The sequence below is a fragment of the Mchenga conophoros genome, linkage group LG20 (assembly GCF_057382185.1).
Source record: "Mchenga conophoros isolate Kocher_MC1m ecotype Shallow Benthic linkage group LG20, M_conophoros_male_GT1.1, whole genome shotgun sequence".
NCBI lineage: Eukaryota > Metazoa > Chordata > Actinopteri > Cichliformes > Cichlidae > Mchenga > Mchenga conophoros.
This window is the reverse complement of record NC_140545.1, coordinates 6,284,660-6,306,573: the sequence shown is the minus strand read 5'-3', so window position 1 is coordinate 6,306,573 and position 21,914 is coordinate 6,284,660. Positions and strand designations below refer to the sequence as shown.

At 39.5% G+C, this 21,914-nt stretch overlaps 2 protein-coding genes across 5 annotated transcripts; one reads left to right on the top strand and one right to left on the bottom strand.

Annotated features, from left to right (window-relative positions):
* Nucleotides 1–35: 35 nt before the first annotated feature.
* On the bottom strand, nt 36–11,427 carry znf362b (zinc finger protein 362b). 4 transcript variants are annotated; one of them, XM_085260221.1, is made up of 9 exons: nt 11,060–11,427; nt 8,840–8,903; nt 7,918–8,176; nt 7,373–7,477; nt 6,852–7,170; nt 5,435–5,659; nt 5,024–5,102; nt 4,745–4,903; nt 36–2,281 (listed from the first exon to the last, which is right to left on the bottom strand). In XM_085260221.1, exons 2-9 carry the CDS (start codon nt 8,900–8,902, stop codon nt 2,165–2,167), a joined length of 1,326 nt encoding a protein of 441 aa, XP_085116347.1. In that variant the 5' UTR covers nt 8,903; nt 11,060–11,427; the 3' UTR covers nt 36–2,164. The 4 variants fall into 4 exon arrangements, with proteins under 4 accessions (XP_085116347.1, XP_085116348.1, XP_085116345.1 ...); XM_085260222.1 differs by having other exon boundaries at nt 7,918–8,149; XM_085260219.1 differs by lacking the exon at nt 11,060–11,427 and adding an exon at nt 10,201–10,467.
* Nucleotides 11,428–14,630: 3,203 nt separating this feature from the next.
* On the top strand, nt 14,631–20,454 carry LOC146550223 (tumor necrosis factor receptor superfamily member 23-like). Its single transcript, XM_085260142.1, has 5 exons — nt 14,631–14,819; nt 15,416–15,512; nt 15,606–15,731; nt 16,942–17,070; nt 17,196–20,454. Exons 1-5 carry the CDS (start codon nt 14,805–14,807, stop codon nt 17,261–17,263), a joined length of 435 nt encoding a protein of 144 aa, XP_085116268.1. The 5' UTR covers nt 14,631–14,804; the 3' UTR covers nt 17,264–20,454.
* Nucleotides 20,455–21,914: the final 1,460 nt, after the last annotated feature.

The following is a 21,914-nucleotide window of genomic DNA, read 5'->3' as shown; positions in this document are numbered from 1 at the left end:
TGAATCTTAAAAAAAATAAATCACAGAATCTGTGATTGATTTATAACAGTCTGTTTATTAAACAAGGTAAAGATACAAAGCTTTTTTTCCTTTTTTTTCCCTTTTTTAAACACTGATAACCTTAGTTTAACTTCTCAGTCTTGGCTGTGCATATTTAGTTGTCTAGAAACTGTATATGAAACCACAATGCAAGACAGGAAAAAGTGTAATAAATCTACGCAATATCATTTCATAGAGAACGTGGGTTAAACAGTTATACAGATTACAGCTCAGGAACTCCATGCGGAAGGAAAAAAAAAAAAATGTTTTACACGACTGAATACTGCAGAACACAATACAGAGTAATGGAAATGGGATGGTAAAACAGTTAAGGCTTACATGTAAATAACTGATATAAAACATGAATATTAATAACATACAGGTAGACTAAAATAATTACAGTAAGCTCTTACATAAACCTTTACAAAAACCCAAAGAAAACATGTTTATGAAAACTTAAAAATAGGTACTATAAATGAGTAACATGTTTTACAGTACAGCAACATGTACATTTTCCCATTATCTCAAAAGAGAGAGAGCAAGTTGAAGAGGCAGGGTCTGTTGTTGGCGTAAATGTCTGTTTTCAGGCCAGTGGCTTGAGTAATAAGCTTTTATTCTTTTGAAAACATACTATATACTGTATATGTATTTTACATTATTCTCAGTTCCATCTCAAATGTAACCTCTAGCCGTAGCACCTTTTCTGAAGTGCCCTGAAGAATACAGGGTACCCTATTAGTACCATTCAGAGGTTACAGGTACAGTAAAAATACAACAAACAATACTGTGTACAATAAAAAGAATATTAAAGAGAGAGAGAGAGAAACAAAAACAAACGGAGAAGATCCACCCCTGCGTAAACTCATAAAATAGGCCTATTGAATATGAATCATACTGCAGTTTATTCCAAGTAGGTAAAGCTTATTAGAGGTTAAAAAAAGTTACTGGGTTGGAGTAGCTGTACAATAACTTCACATTTGGTCCAATGGTTAGCTTTAAAATTTACTGCTCAAGTAAAAATGAATTTAAGCTGAAGCATATTTTGAAAAAGTGGGCTGAGTAGAGTAGAGCTGGCACTGATACATGTGCAACATATACTTTTAATTCTTTGAAAGTATAAGTCAAAGCTTAATGGAGCAGGGAAAGCGGACAAACACTTTTACAAGATTTGCTTTCGCTTCAAACCTCACCGAAGTTCATTATATGGCACTAACTAGTGGAACGAGAAACACACCAGAAAAAAAGCAGTGTTTTTTGATCATACGTTATGATCATAAAGGTGCCATAAAGGTGAATGTTAAATATGGAGTGAACATTTTTTGAAAATAATAACTACAAAAAAAAAATACAAACTTCCTTCCCTTCCATCGAGCTCTGCTTTGCCTCCACGAGCCAATTATCCAACTTCTTAATACAATCATTAAATATTTCAATTGTCATCTACCGATTGCTTTTCTTTAAATTTTGATGACCCTGTGTTTGTACCAAAAAAAAAAAAAAAACAACAGTTGAAAAAAAAAAAAAAGACTGTTTTTTGTACACAGTCGGTACTCTTAGCTGCCACGAGTAATGCCATTTGGCATTTTCCATCCAACGAGATTGAAACAATTTGACCAAAACCACAAGGCCTAAAAGTGCTTTAAGATTATCTTTGGATGTCTCCAGAATACACCCAGCAAACTTTTTCTTTTTTCCCCCCTGCTTTTTCAATTCAATATTCGGGCAAATATCATCTGGCACGTTTTGAAAACCCATTTCATGGAAGAGAATAAAAACAAAAACAAGACAACTAAAACATTTTTTTAATGGCCAATGCATCCGGCGGTTTACATGATGCTTACGAAAGTGCTTATTTAATCTGACGCAAGACATTCTTTGCCACTCGATCCCCTGGACAATATCTGGCTGTATTTTTACATTCACAAAATAACGCTGTGCTCCTTTATGATAGACGGCCTGTGTCGAGACGGATGGAGGCAAGTCTGCTTACAAAATCTAACAGTGAATGCTCATGTCAGCTGTCATAATGCTAATGTAAGCCTTATGTAGATGGCCGTGGGTGCAGGGCCTCACAAGCTCCAGCCGAACGCTGACTCTGAATCTTGATGCTGAACGCTCGCGGAGCTCAGATGAGGGAGATGCGTATGGGGATGCTGGGGGACTCTGTCCTCTGGGGCGACTGGTGACTCACCAGGTGCTCCACCACCGTGTGTTTGGACATGTGCTTCATAAGATAGGTCTCCTACAAGAACAGGAAAACACACAAAGGGCATAAAGATTACTGCTACAGTAATTTTAAAAGTGCCTCTACTCCAACTAGTTCAGCTGAAGTTGATATTGACATTTGTGGTCAAAAGGATACACACACCCCCACTAATATTTAATGAAATCTCCCTTGGAAAATTGCTCCTTGACCAGATCCTTTTGGCATAATGCTGGCTGAATATTTGCACACTCAGAGTTCATTTAAATGAGTTGGTTTCCTGGCACAAACCCAGCATTTCAGCATAGTCCACAGATTTTCAATAGGGTTGAGGTAAGGTCTTTGGGAACGCCATTCCAGAGGCTTAATGGGCCAATTCTAACCAAATGCAGTCCAGAATCATCATTTGAAACAACTGTACATAAGTACAAATAATTTGGCTCTGTCCCTACCTTGCCAAGGTCTGGAAGAAGACCCAAACGGGCACTCTCAAATCAGAGAAGCTCGTTCTTTAAACTTGATGCCTTCAAGCTCAATGAAAATTTGCAGCTGGTAAACAACAATTGAACTATCTGGGCACAATGACATGAAGAATGTGTGGAAGAGTTAAGGTGAGGCTTTTAAACCTAAGAACAGAGTGCCAGCTGTCAAGCATGGCGGTGATAGCATCATGCTCTGGGGTTGTTTTGCTGCCACTGGTACTTGTACAATGCACAAAGTCTATGGAATAATGAAGAAAAAATACCTCCAAATTCTTCAACTCAGCCTCAAATCAACAGCTGGATGCTTGAAACTTGGACACAGCTGAGTGTTCCAACAGGACAATGATGCCAAACATATATCAAAGCTGGTTTTGGAATGGATAAAGTAGCTTCTGGAATGGTTTTCCCAAAGCCTTGACCTCAACCCTACTGAAAATCTTTGTACTACGCTTAAAACAAATTTTTTTCTTATTTGTATTTAAGGTTAGCTTGTGCGCTGCTGGAACCATAATTTCCCTGAGGGGACCTACCCAATGGATTAATAAAGCTCTCTTCTAAAATACAGGTCTGTACTGGGAAACCAACAAATTCTTGATTTTAAAAGACATTAAAGATATATGTTGCACAATCCTTCCACCCCGGAAAAGAAAACTTCTGACCACAACTTTATGTTTGCCCAGATCCTCTTAAGATAGCTGGTAAAGGATATCAAAGATCAGTGCCTGCATTTCAACACCCAGTCAAACTTCAAATATAATCTGGCCTCAGGAAATCACATGATAGGGTGGGGCCAGGTTTCACAATGAACTCACTCGAACTCTCCACCATTTGACTCTTAGAACTGAAGAAGTTTCTCGAATGAGAAGTGACACATCTTCAAGCAACTTAAAGAAGTCCAGACGCTTTTCTTTCCAAGCTCCTAAATATAATCACAAGCTCTCGGCTGTTGGTCAGGATGTAGAGCAAGTTATCTTCCAATCAGAAGGTCTGTGGTTCAGTCCCCGGCTCCTTCAATTTGCATCCAAATCCAATTTATTTATATAACACATTTAAAAACAGAAAGTTTGCCCAAAGTGCTGTACAGAAAAAAAAGAAGTAATTTGTCAATGTCAAAGTATCCTTGGGTAAGACACTGAACCCTGAATTCCCCTTGATATATTCGTGTATGTTAATGTTAGACAACGGGCTTAGGCACACAATAAAACACTATATGATTGGGTGAATGACACCTGTAGTAAAGAGTGCCCTAAGAGTGGAAAAGCACTATATACCAGTCAATTTACTTGTTCCTACATTTGAGCTTTCAGAGAAAAGGATATGTCATCATTGTATCCTATACGTGAATTAAATTTTATCAGAATTAGTCCATGAATTTATGATTTATGGTTGTGACCTTGACCTCTGAGCACCAAAATGTAATCTTTGAGCCTTATTTTGGCCAAGTATTTTGTCAGTCCACAGCTGAGTCATTTTCCTGACGTTTTTGAATGCCTAGAGGCTCATCAGTTCCTAGTGTTAAAACAAAACTAATCAAAGCATAATCCAGCTTGAGGGACATTAGTTAATGCTATCATTTACAAGAATTTAAAGTGAAAAGTGAAACTGCCATGGACTTATGTAAAGGTAAGAACAATACAAGTTAAATAAGACTATGTTATCAAAAACAATGATCACACAGAAACGGCCAGCCCAATGACCTATTTGGACAGGTTTAGAGGAAACTGGAGGGATGTGCATTGAGGAGTAGATGAAATACACATATTTATATTAATCAGGATGGGACAGACATACAATGCGAAAACATAATGCTTCCGGACCTCAGCTATAGCTTAAAGATATTCTTTTAGTCCTTTTTGAATATTTGAACAGAAGCAAGGACACACTAAGGTGTTAAATATCTCAAACAGGAAACACACTGACTTCTAGTCCAAGAGAGAAAAAAATATTATCAAATGTCATTGATGCAAAAAACAGGTGTGGAAACCCTGACATAGTGAATACTTGCTTGTGGTTTACTTACTGAGGTGTAAGCCCGGCCACACATGCTACAGCAGTAGGCCTTAGCGTTTTTGATGGCATGCGCTGACAAGTGGATCTGCAACGATGCAGAGTCTGAGTAGGCACGGTAGCAGTTGGGACATTTATACGGCTTGTCTTTATTGTGCTGCCTCTGGTGAGACTGTGGGGGAGAGAAAACACGGACAGAGGTTGTAGAGAAGTCCACGTAATTTGAACATTTGCAGCTCTGCATCTGAACCTTTTAATCAGGATCAGGTCACAAGAAGAATCTCTGACTGACCTGGAGATTAGACAGCTGGGTAAAAGCCTTTTCGCATCCAGGGTGGGCGCATTTATAAGGCCTATCGCCGGTGTGGATTCTGCAGCAAGAGAAGCAGACGGGAAAATGTTTTTATGACAGACGCCACTGCAAGAGAACTCCTGCAAAGAAACATCAAAGTATATTCAAAGCAGCAGATTTTCACTGCATATAAGTCACAGTCGTGGTCTATATGTGAAACGTAAAAAGAGTTCCAGCAAGGAGAAAACAGATATAGCTGTAAAGGGGATGACAGGTATTCAGGTAAATTCTAAACATTAAATATTAGTAATGTGTGACCACCAATCAGATTTGAAATGGGCAACAGTAGAGCCACAGAGGCAGCTGAGATCAACTTGATTTCTCACGCTTCATGTTCACAGTTTGACCAACCTGGTATGCTGCTGCAGGTGTGACAGCTGACGGAACGAGTTCTCGCAGTAGGAGCAGTGGTAGGGTTTGATCCCCAGGTGAATGCGCAAGTGCTGGGACAGGTAAGAGGCGTTGGCGAACGTCTTGGAGCAGTGGGGACACTTGTGCGGTTTGGCCTCTGTGTGGGACTTGGAATGAATCTGCATCTCTGACTTGGTTAAGAAGGTAAGTGGGCAGACTTTGCATCTTGGGGACAAGAAGAAACAAAATAGATCAGATCAAAACAATTTTGAGGGATTAAAATCCGCCTGCCTACAACTAAATAGAAAACGTAGCATAACATCAGTTTTTTCCCCACCCCAGTACGCAGACCACTTTAATAATTTTAACAATAATTTAAGAAAATCATCAAGTCTTAATCACACTTTATGTCAAAAGTAGCAACGAAAACTGAAAATCAACTATAGTTGATTAACTAAGTAGTAACACATGATTTTAAAAAATCCAACAACACCAGCATTGCTAACCTTACAATTTAAGAAAAAAGCCACTTTTGACTGCTCCTTCATTCACAAAGAATTCCCACAGCAGGTACCTCTGCATATCTGATTTCGCTGATTTTATTTACACTGAACAACCATGATGTAATCTCCAAAAGAGTGTTTGAGGTGGGTGTGTTAACCACTACACTATGGAGCCACTAGCCTCATTATCTAAAACTTCCAGCTGACTGACTTAAATGGGGTTTTTTCTCACAATAAAAAAAATTGAACTTTTAATTATTTGTCATAAAAGCTTAAAATCTGAACACTAATGAGAAATTGCCGAACCTGTCAGCTGGCTTTCATTGCAGCCTCTGGAAAGTCCTGGTTATCATAAACTAACATAAAATAAGAAAAAATATCAAAAGTTTTCCCAGGTAGCAAGAAGAGGTCAATATTAGCTGACAATTTATTAGCAATTTCGGCATTGCTACATTTGTCCAGTGATCTTTCTACATGCTTTCTCCAACCATCAGTCTCTGTTGTTTAACTATCATGGGAGGTTTTTTTCCACCTTGCCTTTCTGACCTGCTATTAAACAAACCCTCCTCTCCTCCCCAACACCAACTCATCCTCCTGGATGTTCTGGGAGGGTCAACCCAAGTTCAAATCTTCCATCCGTTAGCTTTACCTCATTGCAACCAGTGCTCAGACTCTTTTGGGTTCAGTCCTTTGGAGTATGTTTGACCGATCTTTTTTTTAGTAAACCTGTTGTCTACTCAGGTGAAAGCTGTGCTCATATTAAGCCTCAGTATAGAGCGCTTCTCTCATTCTCAAAGTTCTCTCAGGAAAATACCTATCAATGCTTGCAGACCTCGTAAAGCTGTCAATTTACTTTGCAAGATCAGCACAGAAAAAAACCCTGAAAACAATAGGAGCAGCTTTCTGAATCCAACCTGTAGGTTTTGCCCTCTTTGGGTGCAACGGTGACACATCCTTGATCAGCCAGGATGGGGTAGGGCACCACCAGCAGAGGACCAGATGTGTTTTCGGCTTTGATCTTCTTTCTTCCCCGAGGTGCCTTTGGCGGGGGGCCCAACAGTCCTGCCAGGCCTCCGGCCTTCATGTGGTCAATGCCAGGGCCACTAGCCAGTCCAGAGATGATGTTCACAGAGGGGGCGCCACCCAAGCGGTTCTGGCTGCTGGAGGTCGGAGTCGTCGGGGTCAGGGCGTCTGAGGTGCTGTGGCTGTCGGGTCGAGATGAGGGGGCCAGACCTGAGAAGGTTGGAACAAAAACTGCATTAGCAGGTATGACTAATTCAACACCACACTCTACAGAACCATACCAGTGTACCGCACAGTAAACACCATGTGTGTGTCAATTTTCCATGACAGTTATCTTTATATTATCACACCAGAGGCTGGCTGCCTTGCTGCATTTCTCCTACAAGCTTCACAGATGGCGTGACGGCTGTACCTGAGCGATGGTTGACCCGGCCAGTTTGCTCACTAAGGTGTCTCATTTGCCAGTCCTCCCATAATCCTTTGGCCTTCACCGCTGACTTGTCATCCATATTTCCATCTGGAATTTATAAGGTGATGGTGTGTCAGTCAGTAAAATGTCTCGTAATCCGCGCAGGCCTGATTCTACGCCACGTCTACGAATTCATTACATCAACTATTAGCCTGCAAAACTGGAGAATAACATTAAAAATGTTTTGATTTAAGAAAACCAGGCCTATCTGTAGCAATTATTACATCAATAACTTGATGTTAATTAAGGTTACTCTAGGGCTGGGTATCATTTTAAACCGTTTCCACGTTTCTGTAAATAAGATAAATTTGCAACTGTGGGTTTTGGAGTAGCTGTGCAGGCATCACTCACTTTTCATTATGGATTTTTATTTGGCCTCTACCTTCACAATCTGTATATTATCACCTTAAACTCACCAGGCCACCATGACAGTTTGAGACAAGTTGGCAGCACTTGGACATATTTAACACTATTTCAGAAGAACGTACCCGGTCCAGAACTGGAGGCGGGACGAGCGTGCAGGGCGATGTCCGGCTGTCCAGAGCCCTGCGGCTGTGGGTGGTGGCCCGGAACCTGTTGCGGCTGAGGCTTTGGAACCTGCATGCCGTGCTGAGCGCTACCGTCCGGGGACGAGGTGGGAACCAGCAGCTGCTGAGAATGGGTGGAGGTAGGTGGCAGGTGCAGGGGTCTAATCTTCTCAGCCATCAGCTGCTCCTTGATCTTGTTAATGAGGACCAGGTTATCCAGCTGAAAGGGTTAACGGGTCATGCTCAACAGAAAACAGCCGCCTTGTGTGAATGTCATTCATGCCATCAAAACATATTGCAGGACAGAAAACACTGATCAGCACATGATTAGTTTTTACCTATGACAGAGGTGAGCTAAAGTAACGCCCACCAAACGCTTTAATCCAGCCCACTCATGGAGGAGGAGCATCAATTCTGGACATTCACTGTATTTTACAGCACAAAGCACTGCGTTTGTAATGTTGTTAAGAATGGATTGTGTCCTAAAAGTGGTTGTCTGAACTAGCAACTTCATCCAAGCTAGGGGGGGGGCTGAAGTCATCATACTGTTGACTTTGAGTTATAACAGCAGTATTCCTTTGTAACAGCAGCAGACCGACTACATTTAGTCGGTCTGCTGCTATCTAGTTTGTAATGCAAACGTTTTCAGGAAGCACTTGCGCTTCTTTGGTCCGGCCTGCTTGAGATCAATTAGGACTGCGTGTGTACCCACGAACTCCAAGGAGTCTGAGGCACCCCCCTTATCTGCGAGAACAAACTGCGAGCGGTTCTAGGCGTAACAGTGATGGACTGGTGCTGAAAGGCTGAAAAGACATTCACACATGGAAACAAATGGCAGTGGAAGGTGGAAACATCACAGTAATTACATGCTGAGCGGACTTACCTGGCCTGGCATGGACGGAGGCGGCGGCCAGAAGTATGGGTTGTTAAACCGAGGCTCTGCCATCCTGAAGTGTGTGACATTTATTTTAGTCGCTTTTCAAAGATGCACATAATGAAGTGCTCCCTTACAGAGCACTGTTGTTAAAACTGCACGTAGAGCAAGTTAATGCTTACAAACAGGCAGGCTTAAACTGTGAAGCTGAAAAATCTGACACCTTAACCACACGCTGCATGTGGCTAGTTTCATATGTCATGCTTGAATTTTCTTTCAGGCCTTGTGCTGATCACATTCGCATCCACATAGCTCTGCATCCACTTTGATGTCACTTTAAGGTGTCGAGAACCATTTCTGGTACTCAGTTAACGCCACGTATCAGCTGTTTAGACGGTTAAAGTTGCAGAGAATTTGCTGCATTTACTTCTCCGGACTGTTTGCACCACAGGCACAAATGTAGTAAGCATTAAACGAGTGGCTTCTAAATCTGCTGCTTTTGATGGATAAATTCACTTTGTTCGTTTATTGTGATTGTTTGAAAAAACAAAACAAAACAAAACTGTGGGGACAATTGAATGACCCTCATGTTAAGTTAAGATGTGTAACAGCTGACCTTGAAACGGTTTCATATAGAAGACCTGAGTCTGATCATGACCGCAAGTGCTCTGCGATATTAAAAATTTTGGTACTGATCCGATACCAAGTAAATACAGGGCCGGTATTGCCAGTACAGATACCTATACTTTTACCCTATAAAAGAAGGCTTATGCAGGTGAATCATCATCAATGATCATCTAAACCACTTTGGGTCAATTTCTGTTGTTTAAATATACTACAAACTATAAATAGTTAATGCAAAAGTGTTCAGATATTTTTTATACTGGATGTATATTTTTTCCTTTAAAAAATTTCCACTATTTCACACAATGCAGTGGGCTACATGCTAAACTTAGAAGCTATAAATAAAGTATCGATCACGTGGCTCTAGTATCGATCCTATACCAATACCAGCGCTGGTGTCAATACTATCAATCGATCTGCCCACCTTTAAGACAGGCTTTGAAAGGCAGGGGGAAAGTGTGGAAGACAGTAGTTTAGAGCTAGGGCTCTTATTTTGTTGAAAAATAAAATGAAATAAATGCTTTAAGATAGCTGAAAAAGAAGTTTAATTAAAAAGGTAAATACGATTTTTTTTAATGTAACAGTGTAAAAACTCGCTAGATGTCAGCTCACGCTTAGAAGTCGATGTGTGTAAATCAGGCCTACAGAGTAAAAGTGACACAAATCCACGCAGCTCTGCCATCTAAATGCCACCTACAATATGCCTTCACTTCTAAAAAAAAAAAAAAAAAAAAAAAAAAACCCACATCAGCATGATCCTGCGCCGTTTAGCTCGGGCTTGATGCCCCTCTGCTCCTTTTGTCTGAATTCCTGCAAATAAGTGGACGTCGCTTTTGTAATTTTTCCACAAAAACCGCCGTGAAAAAACAAGACAAAACAAAACTTGAAGTTCTTTGACTTTTTCGGACGTGTCGGCTGTCTGGGAGCAGCTCCGGACTCGCACCGACGGAGGATTGTCCGGATCGATCCTCCCCGGTGCGACTCGACACATTCTCAGACAGTTTTCTTAAAACATTTCCAGACAAAAGAGAAACAAAAATGGCAGCCTTATTTTTATAAGGCGGGACGCCATATTCTGCAGACCCCAAATTTTTTAGGAGCATGAACATGTTGTCGTGTGGCGGGTGTTTGGAATGAGAAGCGGCCGGAGACCAACACAAAGGTGTGTTTATCATGTCGGAGGCATGAATGATTGTTTACGGCGAATTGCAGGTTTGAATAGCCCGGCCTCCCCACCTCTTAAAAAAACTGACACTTCCTACAACAACCATGCCCTGCAAGGAGGAAAAAAACACACACACATACACACACACACACACAGCACGGAAACGGACAAGCTTGATTCATCAGTGCCGATTAAAAATAACCGTAGCGATTCGTTAAGGTCAAAATCGGAACCGGTGCACAGCGCCTCATCTCCCGACAGACTCTGTGCCATCTTAAGCAAAATTCACTTTTTTAAGGGCTGCTTTTTTCTACATTCTGTAACTTTTGGACGAATCAAAGCAGAGAAATTGCATTTTCGTGCTAATGCACGCACCGAGAGGCTACCGCTCATTAGAGAAATGCACAGCAACGGAAACATATAAAGACATGCACAAATACCTTGTGTCCTGATTGCAGATATTGTCTTGCGAGTACAGCTATAATATAAAAGGTTGATGTTCTTTCTGCCTCCGGTCGGACCACCGCTTCCGGGTCGCTTTGTTCACTTCTGGGTGCTGCTGCTGCTGCAAGGCTCAGCACAGTGCAGTCGAGAGGGGAAATATTGTGCTAAATGTTGCTTTTGTATTTTCATACCACGACCCACTTTATTCGCGTTTAACTGCATCTCAGCAGAAGCTACGTCAACGCAAGCAGGGCCGATACATGCGTTAGTGAATTTTCAAAGTGCACACATTAGCGGTGCTGTCATCATGTGGTGAGGCGATGAGCAGTTTTTCTCTGATGCCATTTCTTAAAAAAAGAAAAAGAAAAAAAAACAGTCATATTTGCTGCCCTGTCAGAACTGTTATTATAGGCGGTCCACCCAAAGCACCTTAAGAGAAACACTAAAAAAGGAAAAGATTGTTAAAAAATACACAAAGAAAACAAAGTATATATTTAAAAATGCACTTCTTTGCTACTACAGTGAAATACAGTTAGCCAGATAATCCTATATCTTCTAGTTAACAATCATTTATTCTCATCCAGCTGTGAAATATTTACAAAATCAGAAAACAATCTAATGTAACAAAAGCAGGAAAATGTAACAATTTTCCTACTTTCTTCCACAGTAAAATTTCTAATATTACAGGGTATTAGTTAATAGCATGTTAACATGTATTTGTATTGTGCTTTATGGCATTTCATTTTATCATTTACTTTATTCCAATTTTTGTACAGGGCTTTGTTACCACTTGTCTGCGAAAGGCACATTGTAAATAAACAGTACTTACTTACTCTTGTAGTAAATAAGTAAGTAAGGTACCAGTCTGTTTTCCGAACCCATCATAGCATGGAAATGTTTCTTACTAAAGTCATCAATGACCTAAAAACCAACAGTGATTCACCGAGTGTTTCAGTCTTAGACCTCTCTGCTTCCTTCAACAGTGTTGATAGTAACATTTTAATTCAAAGCCTTTATGATTCAGTTGGTTTATCAGGTCAGATTCTCATCAAACCCTAAGTGTAGAAGTTTTAATGTTTTACTTGGTAGTTTGAAATCTGCAGAAACAAAAATTCAATTAGGGGTTCCTCAAGGATTTGTCCTCGGTCCCTTAGTATTTAACCTTTACACTACCCTGCTTGTTGTTATCATAATGAAGATGAAACACAGTTTTTTATCTGTCATTTTCATCTGATGAGCTAATCTCTATTTAAAATTTAATAAGCTGCACTGATGACAGTAACTGCTGATTTTGTCGAACTGAACAGAGACAAGATGAAAGTATTTCGTGTTGTTCCAAAAAGTCAGATAAAGAAAATGTGTTCATATTTATCACACATGAAAGAAAGTCAGGACCCTTGGCATTATTTTGTTCAGTGATGTCAGTTTTGATAATTATATTAATGAGGTCACCAGAGCTCCTTTCCACAACATAAAAATATATCAGAAGCTTGAAAATTCCTATTGCAAATTGAGAAATGTGCAAAAGCGTTCATATCGAGCAGGTTAGACTACTGTAATGCTCTACTTGCTGGATTATCCAAATTATCAGTAGGTGGACTTCATCTTGGTCTAAGGAGCTGATTTTATTTGAAGTCTAAGGAGCTTGGAAAGAAAAGCGTCTGGACTTCTTTAAGTTGCTTGAAGACGTTTCACCTCTCATCCGAGAAGCTTCTTCAGTTCTAGGGTAAAATGGTGGAGAGTCCCAGATTTAAACCCCGTGGGGGTATCCCCCCAAGGAGGGAAAAAGGACCCCCTGATGATCCTCTACCTAATCACATGAGCCAAGGTGTGAAAATGGGTGTGGGTCACAATCAGCCAGGGTTTCAGGTGAGCTCATTGTGAAACCTAGCCCCACCCTATCATGTATTTCCTGGGGTCAGATGGCCCAGGGTGTGAGTGGGCTTTAAGGCATCTGGGAAAGGATCTCAAAACTGGACTATAGATGGCAGACAGTTGGTGTCGTAAACCACCGCCTCAAAGATGGTCGCTCACAGTGGACATAAATGGCTTCTTTCACTCTTTCAAACCATCTGTCCTCTCTGTCCAAAATGTGAACATTGGCATCCTTGAAAGATTGACCGAGAACTGATTGAGAACCTTCACAGACGTGGACTTCATCTTCTTCAGAATGCAGCATACGTGGAAGTTTGAAAATATTACGATAATATTTAAGTCACTGGATTGAAGTTTGAACTGGTTTCCAGTTCAACAGAGAACTGCCTTTTAAAGTCCTTCTATTAGTTAGTGGAGCTCTCAGTGGTTTGGCTCCCAGTTCATTTCTGGTGTACTCTGTGTCTGTAACCCTATTATAACTCTCAAGTCATCAGATGCAGCTCTTTTAACTTGTACCCTGGAATTTTCATGGTCATTTTTTGAATCCACTTAACACTTAACACTGACCTATGAATCACTTAAGCCTTAAATAGGCCTGTAACTCAAGGGATGAGTCAGTGTTGTGTCTACACATAACAGGCATATTACATAGAACCGATCTGAAATGATGTCTTCAGGAACTTTGTTACTAGCAGCCAGCTACAAGAAAACAAACACAAAAGGAATTTTCACAGATAAAATGTTTTTGAATAGGAAAAGGTCCTGATGCAGGAACTGAGAGAGGCATCTGGCCCTTCAGGTATTTCATATACTTACTGTTTACTGAAGCCTCTTCAGAAATAGTCAGTGAAAGGTTGCCAATAAGCCATTTTTAAGAAAGATGAACAAGGAGAAAAGCCTGATGTATGATAAATTACACAAGAACTATACTGACAATCGTCCCCAAAAGGTCTAATGGAGCGATGAATCCAAACTTGAAACTTCAGCTTAAAATTGTTTTCAATATGTCTGGGAGTCAGGAGTGAGGTACAAATGTTTGTCACTCCTTTACAGCCATCTGTAAAACACAGTAGAGGCACCTTCATGGTTTGGAGCTGCATTTCACGCAGCCCAAAGTGACGGAAATACGAACACAGAAAAATAACATAAAATTTTGATCCATTGTGGAATATGATCTAAAAAGCATGTGATTGGCAACAACTTATTTTTTCCACATTCCAATGATCCCAAACACACTGCCAATGGAGTAAAAGGATATGTCGAAATCTTAAATGAATTCCAAGAATGCTGGTGTTCAAGTTTCATCATGACCTTCAGTACATGTAATGTCAGGGATGTTGTCCAAAGTCAGCAAGTCGAGTTAGGCTGCTTTTCACAGCAATACAGCTTCTTGGTAGATTTTGAATCCTCTAATCTGTATCAGCATTTAACTGATCACATTTTTCCATAAAGTCGGAATTTGATGTATTACTGTGCATTGTTCTGGCTAAAACTTTAAGGCAGGCATCCAGGCCACCCTTGTCCATACCAGTACTGCAGAAATTCTGTAGTGTTACAATGTTATTGTGCAGGAGTCTGCATGTAAGGAGTTAGTGTTTACATGATGTCAGTTTCCTGTTTCCTGCACCACTTCTCTGGAGATTCCAAAGAACTGAAACCGTGACACACAATCGCACACTCACAAACAAAGCCTTCCTTAAATGTTTTATTTGAGTCAGCTCTAAAGGAAACCTGCATATCAGTTGAAGTGAGAATTCTTCCTGCTGCTGTTCACTTTGGGCGAGAACTACATTGCTGTTTCAAACTGAGTGAAGGAATTCCAGTGAAACTTGGTTATTTAATTTCCACACTGCCTGCTCACACAACATGGACCTTATCTTGGTAAGTTTATATTTTTTTATTGATTATCTTTTTATTGATTTTATTGATTTATGCTGCTTAAAAAATTTATTAGACCAACTGTCATGAAAAGAGATCTGTCAAAATTGTAAATCATCCAGCGCTGTTATAAACTGTCCTCTTTTCTGCGGGGCCTGATTGGGATTTATTTCACTTGTTTACAACACCTTTCTCTGTCTTCTTTATTATGATCTGATTTTTCCATCGAACCTGTGAGCCAGAAAAAAAATGTGTGAAGGAGCTCTGTAAGGAGACCAGCTTTAGAAAGAGGTTTCTGAAATACTTTCCTGAATGTGACAGAGTCTATGCTCCCAACCCTCTGATGGTCGTATTTAGGAAAGTATGGGGAGGGAAACAAACAAACTTCATCTTATGTGTTCTGTCTGGACGACGACTTAAATGGCTAATACTTTTAGCTTCACTACAGTTTTTTTCAGCCCTGATTTGTGTGGTATTTCGATGCATTTTTATATATTTCTATGATACTCTTGCTGTCTCTTTGTGGCTGTTTTAATGAAAAATGTCAGTCCTGTTTCCTCAACAGTTTACCTCAGATCTTCAAACCTCCTTTGTTTCAGGTCTTCCCACTGATACTTGCACTGATTTCCTGTGGACAGAGTCACACTGAGGGGACTGAACAAACTAATGGTTCATGTTACAATTTGTGTCCAGCTGGTAAGATATAATGAGGAACATTGTTGTCAATTATTGGTATAAAGTCAGTGCGAAAGTATCACATTAACTTTCCGCCTTTTCTCTCTTTTTCAGGATATCATAAAGTTGGTAACTGTGATGATCAAGTTAAAAAGTACAAATGCAAGAAATGTGAGGATGGCTTCTACACAGACATAGAAAACTACATAGAGAAATGTCTTCGGTGTGACTTATGTAATCGTAAGTATCCTGCCCAGTTTCAATTTAGTGTTACACATGTTTTCTGCTTGTGTGTTAAGGTCGATTAAAGTTAAATTGGACTAAAAAATAGACTGCTATCATCTTGTCATTTAGATATATTTAGATATATTTCAGCATAAACCTCTTTTTGTGGTGATCTTGTTTTGACAATCTTATATTTGTTTCCGACCAATGTGATGAAGTTGAAACACTTTGACAACTTAAGTCTGTCTAGGATGGGAAACCTTTCAACATTGTGTGTCACTCTTACCCTTCAGAATGTCAGTTTGAGCTTGTGCACACTAAGATTAGAGACTTTGCAGTGCAAAGGCAACGTCTGATGTTACGTGCACTCCAATTTTAACTAACTATTAATTGTCATTGCTTTTGGTTAACGTGACTGTTAGTGTTGGTGAGGTCACCAAGGTAGTTAAAACAATCTATTTGGTGGCTGGACTTTGGGGATTTGCCTTAAGTCCTTCAAGCCCCTGAATGTGCGCTTGCATGTAGACCTGATATCAGGTATCAGGTCTGTTGTTACAAGCTATTCAGCCCCTGTACGGCTGTAGTGAGAGGTTAGGTCACATTGCCTGTGATCAGTTAGACTTATTCTGAGCTGTTATTTAACTCCACCAGAGCTCCCCTTTGTCGCTGGTTCTGTTCATAACTTATATGAGCAGAATTTATAGGTGTAGCCATGAGTTCAGAGTCGGTATGCTTTGGTTTGTCTGTCTTTGCTTTTTACGATATGGTCCTGCTGACTTCATTGAGTGACTGGGACATTTAGCAGCTGACTAAGAAGCCGCTGGGCTGACAACTGGTATCTCCAATTCTCAGACCTTGGTTTGGTAGTGATATGCTGCACCAATTCATTCGGAATTCATTCAAGTATCGACAATCCAAGAGGAGTTTCATAGTAGAAATTCTGCTTCTACAGATCTGGGCTTGGGCTACAATGGGTACTAGGTTCCTCCTAAATCAAGTGTTTCATGCATCTCTAATTAAGAGGAGATTGCAGGGCAGAAATGCTGGCAATACTATATCTTTTGGATGGCTTGGAATTCTTCTAAAATAGCTAAAGGAGGTTACTGGAAAGAGGAAGTTCTGGGCATCACTGCTTAGACTGCTGCCTCCAGGATAAGCAGTAACAAATAGATGATGGCTGGAAGTACGGCATAGATGGACATACTGTGCTTTGCTTTTTCCTCAGATGATGAGATTGTACTAAGGCCCTGCTCCTTCAATAGCAACATAGTGTGTGCCTGTAAACATGGATACTACAATTTAGGGTCTGACCATCTGAGGGAATGCATGAAATGTTCCTGTAGTACATGTCCAAGTAAGTACACTAAAAGAATGTTAAAGCATTTGATTGGTATTCACAGCAGCCACATTTTTTCATTATCAAGCATAATAACAACTTAAATAAATTCGTTCAGTCACCTCCACCTTTATTCCTTTCAGAGAACGATGACTACAAAAGGAAGTGTCTGAAGCAGACGATTGGGACAGACAAAACATATCAATTGTGATTAGATTTTGTTTGTGACTGACTGACAAGAGCACAGGACTACAAATCAATCAGAAAATAATATAGAATGCATATATTTACTGCAGTGATAGCTTACAGTGTATATCAGCACCATCATCAAATCTAAACACAGTGTCTGGCTTATAAAATGTGCTCATGTATGTGTAAACCACATTGTTATTACTGAGTTTCTGCAAAATTGCACAACTGCATGTGTCATAATCACTGTTTGGTTCCAGGGTTTTGAGTTGAAGATTGATTTTTAAAAATTTTGTTTGTATTTTTATTTTTATCTTTAGGGTTTGTTTTGATTTTACTCTGTTTTGGATTTTCAGTTATTTTTAGTATTTTGAGTCTCCAGATTTGGTTAAATTGTCAGGATCCCTGGGTTTTCCTTTGTCTAGTTTTCCCCTTTGACTCGTTATCTTGTAAATAGTTATTGTCTGCGTCATCCACCGTTCATTATCACGCCCTCCCTCACAGACGTGTGCTCCTTGCTGGGAGTTTCCAAATTCCCTAGAAGTGTGTTTTCCAGTAGTTTGTTTTGAACTTGTTTTAACTGCCAGCAATAGAGATTCTTCTTTTCTTTTCCATTTCTCTAGTCCTGGATTTGGGTCTACAACCTGCCTGTTACACAGCACTACATTATATAACTTTCTTCCTTTCTTTTTATTTTTTAATGGTTTGTTTCTGCCACTGGAAATGACCCTTTTTATCATAAGTCAAAATTTGGGGTTTTTATCTGAAAGCTCTGACTTAAAAACCTCAGAATTTCCATTATTTCCATTTGAGTTACTGTCTCAGAAATTTGATTTATGAAGTTTAGATTTTGAGATAATCTGAAATTCGCTGTTCCAATGATTTCCACACTTCATCGGTGCCCTCGCTCATCCACTAATCATTTAGTGGTAATTTGGTATCTTACTTGTCTCTGGTTTCCTTTGTTTAGGAATCACAATCTAGATTAAAATGTGCATAAATATCCCTGCCTTTGTTCTTTACCATCTTGTACTGTTTAGTCTTCTTTATGTTTTGCTCCTGTCCTTGTTTTGGATTACCAATTAACAATAACCATTTTTGGAGTTTTACTCACTGTTTAGATTACAGCTAGATTACAACACTCGTTCTTTGTTTATTGAAACTCAGTCTCTGTCTTGTGTTTTGAGTCTTTATGGATCTATAAGCGGTATGTGCTAAGATGATCTCATTTTGTTTCCTGTTTCTTGCATTGCTTTTCTGAAGACAAAACAGAATTGAAAGTCCAGAGGCTGAAAACATGCGATAACACACTCATACAAATAAACCTGTCCTTAAACCACAAGTTTGAGTCAGGTTCAAAAGAAAACCATTCATCAGCTTAAATAAGAGTGTCTCATCTCATGCTGGTGATTACAAGATTGTTTTCAACTGAGTGAATCTGAATAAAAATTGGTAAGTAATTCTGTTTGTAGGATTAATTGGATCATCTCCATGTACAATTTCAAGGGTGCTTTGAGTAGAGTTTTGTCATTTAGTGTTGTGTGAAGCTCATGTTTACATAAAGGTATACAAAGATTATGTCTTAATGACTGCAAGATAAGGTTTGTTACAAGATTTATTAATTTTTTTACAGTTGCTTAAAAGTTATCTTTTATTATGCATATTCTTCAAGGACTGTAAATCATATTTGTTGGTATCATTATTATACTATCGTTATTATTATATTATTATCATTATTGCTAGCATACATCCTCGCTGTTGTAGTTTTAGTGTTGATAATCAAACTTCATATTAGTTGCTGAAAATGTTAATGATGCAGTATTGTGTATAACAGACATGCAGGGTAGAAGAAGGCCTCCTGATTACTGGGATTCCCTGTTGTGGTCTTGCTGCTCTAGGAGCAAAAATTTCCTGTGAAAAAGAGTTTCCACAGGACAGTGGAGCAACCTTTCCCAGCAATAACTTGAAGTAATGGTTTTCTGTGGGGTTTTTCTTTATCAGTCTATCACATCGTGGGAATGTTTCAGTTCAACTCATTGAGATTCATGGGGATTTGTTCAGAGAGATTGCTCCACATTTGAGTCTTGAACACTTTGGTATACAGAAGACTTCATGGTCGCCTTAGTGCAAGGTGTCCAGGTCCTGTGGTTGTAAAACAAGCCCAGATTATCACTCCTCCACCACTGTGCTGCCTGTTGGTATGAGACATTTGTATTGTTTAGGGCTGCCACAAATGATTATTTTAATAGTCGACTAGACACTGATTATTTTTCTGATTAGTGGACCAATCGAAAACGTCGGAGCACTTTTGCAAACATGTCATGTCTTGATAAACCAAGCAGATATTTGAAGTTTACACAGCTACATTCTCGCCTGAAAATATGTTAAACGTTTATTTTGTGACCCAGAAAGAGTAGTTGGAGTAATGTTAAAACGAAGTAGCTGCCGCCATTGTTGAAAACTGGAATAGAGCTTGAAAATGTGACAAAACCGCAAAGGATTGTAGGCACGAGTGGCAAGTGGTACTAGCGCACGCAGGCTTTCACAAGAAAACAGTCACACAGCGATAAAAAGAAACACAAAGAATGGCAAGAAGCTGTTATATTATTAACCGCAATAGCTGGTCGCATGACAGCCACGGGAAGCCGACCGGTAAAGAGAGATGTTTTTATCGGATTCCGTCGTGGAAGAAAAATTGTTCGAGCCATGTTTCTGAAGTAACAACGAGGTGACGGATGGCCTGGATTGCAGCCATTCGAAGAGCAAATATAACATTCCAGAACACTCCAGCTCACTTGTTAGTCTGCTTCAAGCATTTCCACAAAGGTGAGCCTTTTGTTGTTGTTATTACGTAATTTATCATAACATAATTATTGAGTAGGTTACAAATAAGTCTTATATTGATTTGAATTGAATTTGCTGCGCTATGCTGCTTTGTTCGCGGTGGCTTTGCAGGCTAATGTTTGTTGTTTTGTAGGAAAACCAGCCTATAAAATGCTGGAATGCGATCCAGACTGGGCACCCTCTATCAACCTGGGTCATACCGAGTTTAAAGCTGCTACCACAGCGAGATTTGATCGGTTAAGAGGGAGAACGATATCAAAACAGCCACGAAAAGTCCCGCATATATGTGCCCAAGTGTTGTAGCAATCAAGTGATGACTAACTGCTTTCCAGTATGTTTTGAAATGTGGTTTTTTTTGCATTGTTGATTTGTTTTTCACCAAAGCAGCTAATAAAGCACAATGGAATACAATTTTGCCTCTTTCTTGTAAGATTTTATAATAGAATGAAACATGCCAGTTATAAATAAAGGCAATAAATTGAAAGAATTATGAAACACTTATTTTATTTCTATTGGATCTGAAAATGTTGTGTAATACTACAACCTGAAACGACAAATAGATTGCGTTGGTCTGTACAGGAGATAAAGAAAAAAATGTAACAACAGCTGTGAAATGGGATAGTCCAAATCATCAAAGTAAACTGGACCTGTGCTTGTTGTAGGCATCTGAAGTTACTAAACATTTTGTGAGTGTATGCACTCACAGTTAGGACCATATAATAATAAATATGCGCGTGAAGAAAGTTGGGCAGCACGCTAACGTCTTTAGTCCACTCTGTATACTCGTATGGGTCTAACCCTTTCACTCCTTTGATTTTTACCTCGTTTTTGGCCTTTTTGTCAAGTCTGTCTTTGTACGGACCTGTCGTGTTCTCCTTCGTTTTGTACATAACTGTTCTTGGGACAAATAAAATGCAAGTAGGGATTAAAACCGCAGAATTAATGATTGCTGGAAATGCTAGTGCTTGATGCAGTGTTTTGATTTTGCTGCCACTCGTACCCAATGCGCAATGCAATGCGCGAAAGTCACGTGGTCTGTCGGCTGGGCTGCGCTGCGCTATGAATTCTGGGATAGGTTGGGCCACGAAGGACCCATCCTTCAAATTTGGGGAAATGAAGGACGAATTTTTTGGACACATTTGGGCGAGTATTCGAATTTGCGCAGGCTTCGCCGCGTCGATGTAATGTAATTGGCCTACAAATGCAGCCTCTGAAGGATCTTGCAAAGCTTCAAACGACGTCGACTATTAAATTAGTCTTCAACGATTTTAATAGTCAATGTAATTGTGACTAGTCCACTAATCGTGGCAGCCCTAGTATTGATATGCTGCAGAAGCATGGCCTTCAGGTTGTTTGGATATGATATTATAACCTTGCCCACAATGATGAACTGCAATTATTGATTCTTTCCTCCTATCCTGTTAACGCTCCAGACCTGCAAAATGCCAAAACATCTGCTTTTACAGAGGAACTTTAATGATCTGTTAATCAAGTGTCTTTAATTATCACTCTATAAATTTACAGGTAATTATTTAAATTGTATTTGTTTTTACTTATACATGTTTAGTTTACAATAATGAAAAATAAATGCAAAATCAAAATAGCATTTTCTTAAAGTTTAGTAGTTTGACAGACTGAAATCCCATTGTTAGAAATTGGATCATATTAAATTTTGCAATTTTTTATGTAAAGCATGCAGTTGCATGGGTATGAAAATATAAATTAAAATTTGTCAGACTTTCAGCACTAAAACACACAAGACCAAGTGAATAGTCACCTTTATATGCATTTTATTGTTGAAGATTGTATGATGTAACAGAGAAAAAATA